The sequence below is a fragment of the Sorex araneus genome, chromosome 6 (genome assembly GCF_027595985.1).
Source record: "Sorex araneus isolate mSorAra2 chromosome 6, mSorAra2.pri, whole genome shotgun sequence".
In the NCBI taxonomy this organism is placed as follows: domain Eukaryota; kingdom Metazoa; phylum Chordata; class Mammalia; order Eulipotyphla; family Soricidae; genus Sorex; species Sorex araneus.
The window spans coordinates 156,824,734-156,828,155 of record NC_073307.1 but is presented as its reverse complement, the minus strand read 5'-3'; the positions used below and the strand labels follow the sequence as shown (position 1 = coordinate 156,828,155).

Sequence of the window (3,422 nt, the reverse complement as noted above, 5' to 3'; positions counted from 1 at the left end):
GTAGCACTGTCATCCCATTGCTCATCGATTTACTCAGGCGGACACCAGTAACATCTCCACTGTGAGACTTGTTACCGTCCTTGGCATATTGATTAAGCTATGGGTTGCATGCCAGGCTCTGCCATGTGGGAGGGATACTCTTAGTAGCTTGCAGGGCTCTCCAAGAGGGAAGACATGACAGAGGTACATGACAATTTTATCTCAATTTGGGATATTTCCAAATCTCATGTATTTGTAATTTTGAAATAGAAAACAGGAAATTAACACATCTTATGCTGGTATATAACTACCTGGCAGAGGAGATAAAGTGACTATGCAGGTGTTAGGTGTTTTTCCCAGGGTGAGGCTTATCTGTTGTACTCCGAATGTGCTGACTCCTGCGATTTCCCCAAGTGTGGAAAACTCTGACTGCATAGGTTTTGGTAGGGGGGGGGTTCTGTTTGTGCTCTTCCCTGGTTATTGTATAAAAAAAAACTTATGAAGTAATGTCCCGATGAGAATTAACTACCAATTTTGTACCCCTGCAGCATAGAATTAAACTATTTATGCAAAATGTTTGCCAGTAAAATTATAATTAAACAAGAAAGATTAATGTACTATTTCTAGAAAAAGAAGGATATATTTTCAGTTGTCTGACTAAAAAAATAAATAATACTTCTGTATGTTACTGCTATAAGAACATAACCATTTCCTCTCTTGTCATTTTCTCAGGAGATGGTGCCAAGCATGCCCATGGAAGGGCAGGGCAATCACACATCTGGTTTCATGTTTGTTTTCCTGGGAATCTCAGATGACAGAAACCTGCAGCTTATTCTCTTTCCAATCTTCTTAGGGACCTATCTTGTGACCCTCATTTCAAACCTGACTCTTATTACCCTCATCAGGATGGACTCCCACTTGCATACACCTATGTATTTTTTTCTAAGTTTCCTTTCATTTATAGATGTTTGTTATTCTACTTCCATCAATCCCAGGATGCTTGCAGATTTCTTCAGAGATCAAAAAACAATATCCCCTATTGCCTGTGCAACCCAGCATTTTGTGGCATCCTGGATGGGTCAGGGTGAGGGTTGCCTCCTGGCCGCCATGGCCTATGACAGATACGTGGCCATTGGTAACCCCCTGCAGTACTCAACCATCATGGCACCTGGGCTCTGTCAGATGATGGTTGCTGGGGCTCTTGGAACTGGTCTCCTCTGTGGCTTAGTTGAAACTATTCCTGCCTTTAATCTAGACTACTGTGGGCCCAACTTAATTCAACATTTCTTTTGTAATGTTCCTGAGATTGTTGTCTTAGCTTGCTCCAATCCCTTCATCAGCCAAATGACTCTTTTTCTTGCAGCCACACTTGTAGGATTTGGTTCTTTGCTAATCATCCTGCTATCCTACGGTTACATTGCAGCTTCCATTCTGAAATTATCCTCCATCAAAGGTAGTCTGAAGGCCTTCAACACCTGTGCCTCCCACCTGGCCGTTGTCACCCTCTTCTATGGCACAGCCCTGGCTGTGTATGGGAATCCTACTTCTAGCCACTCTGATAAGCAGAACAAGATACTGTCAGTGTTCTACGTTCTTATTATCCCCATGTTGAACCCTCTGATCTATAGTTTAAGGAACAAAGATATCAAAGCTGCATTAAGGAGGGGGATAAAAAAGTCAAGACATTAACCCAGAAAGATTAATTCCAATGCTTTTCTTATTCATATAATAAAAATTTATTTGCCTTAAGAGGTTTAAACTAAAAGAAAGAACAAAGTAGTATGTTTTTTGTATGTATTCTTTCTTTTTACAATGATACAGTTGTAAAAAAATTGCATTGGAATCATGGAATGGAGAAAGTAAAAATATGGGTACATTATGTGTATTTTGTTTAATTATCATTTGAATGAATGATTTTCAATGTACAGTATAATTTTAAAATTATTTTCATTCATCATGGATCCAGTAAACTGAAATAAATATCTCTATTACACTTAACCCACCATGGTAAGATTGATCCATTCCCATTTGCCCTTCCCCTCTCCTCTGGTTACCACCATTTTGGCTTTAGAGAATGAATTATCTTGATGCATTTTAAAATTCTTTCTTTGCTTTGCTCTTTATGTTGTGATGTGGAACTGTGATCTCCAAAACGGCTGGATGTGTTGCACACCGGAAACGGGCAGGAACCTGTTCATGGAACGAAGGAGGGCAGATACCTCTAGGAGCAGATTCAATGACCACAGCTCAACTTTACAGCCAAATGCACACATCCTTATAGAGAGTCTTGGCTTACAGGAAGTCCAATCATATTAGAGCTTAACGCTATTGGCCGACCACTTTTTGCTCTCTTCTTGGTCCTAGGTCTAATTCCCTTCAAGGCTGTATGTTGCAGGTAGAATGACTTACTTAAAGTATATGTGATGGTTTCTGCATTTTAGGCATTTGTGAGGCTAAAGCCTGACACAAGATGTTGGCACGCTGCTTTGCTATTTGTGTGCAGTTACTACCCTTGCGAGGTTTCACCACAGGGCCGTTTTGCAAGGTCGGGTTTTTTCCTGCTCCAGTGCCTGTAGCCCTGCACATGGGAATGCAGCCATTTAGTAATTACCTTTTAGCTTCTCACTACTCTCAATTATCTTTAATTATAGTTATTATTATTATTATTATTAGTAGTAGTAGTAGTAGTAGTAGTAGTGCGCTGGAACGATAGCACAGCGGTAGGCGTTCGCTTTGCAAGAGGCCAAACCAGGTTTGATTCCTCTGCCCTTCTCAGAGAGCCCAGCTACTGAGAGTATGGTGCCCTCACAGCAGAGCCTGGCAAGCTACACATGGCATATTCAATATGCCAAAAACAGTAACAATGGCGATGTCGTTACTGGTGCCCGCTCAAGCAAATTGATGAACAATGAAATGACAGTTGCAGATTATAATTATTATTTTAAAGTTATTATTATTATTATTATTATTAGTAGTAGTAGTAGTAGTAGTAGTAGTAGTAGTGGGCTAGAGTGATAGCACAGTCGGTAGGGCATTTGCCTTGGATGCGGCCTCAGAGAACCTAGCAAGCTACCGAGAGTACCCCACTCACATGGCAGAGCCTGGCAAGCTGCCCATGGTGTATTTGATATGCCAAAAACAGTAACAACAAGTCTCACAATGAAGACGTTACTGGTGCCTGCTCGAGCAAACTGATGAGCAATGGGATAACACTAGTAGAAGTACTTTGGATTTGGGGTCACACCTAGTGGTGCTCCTGGTTTTTGCCTAGGGGTCACTTGTGATAGCTGCGGGACAATTTGTGGTGCTGGGAATCAAATCTCAGTTGGCTGCTTTCAAAGCAAGCACTTTAACTATCCCTGAAGTATGCAACCGGCCCTCTTCTCAGTATAGTTGCTTCAAGTGCCATCTCTGTTGTTCCAAGGAGAAAATATTTAATTTAA

The 3,422-nt window shown here is 41.1% G+C and overlaps 1 protein-coding gene and 1 pseudogene across 1 annotated transcript; both read left to right on the top strand.

Annotated features, from left to right (window-relative positions):
- The first annotated feature begins 282 nt into the window (after positions 1–282).
- Positions 283–455, top strand: LOC129406353 (U1 spliceosomal RNA; annotated as a pseudogene).
- A 259-nt stretch (positions 456–714) lies between these two features.
- LOC101542017 (olfactory receptor 1440-like) lies at positions 715–1,668 on the top strand. Its single transcript, XM_004621967.2, has one exon. It carries the CDS (start codon positions 715–717, stop codon positions 1,666–1,668), a length of 954 nt encoding a protein of 317 aa, XP_004622024.2.
- Positions 1,669–3,422: the final 1,754 nt, after the last annotated feature.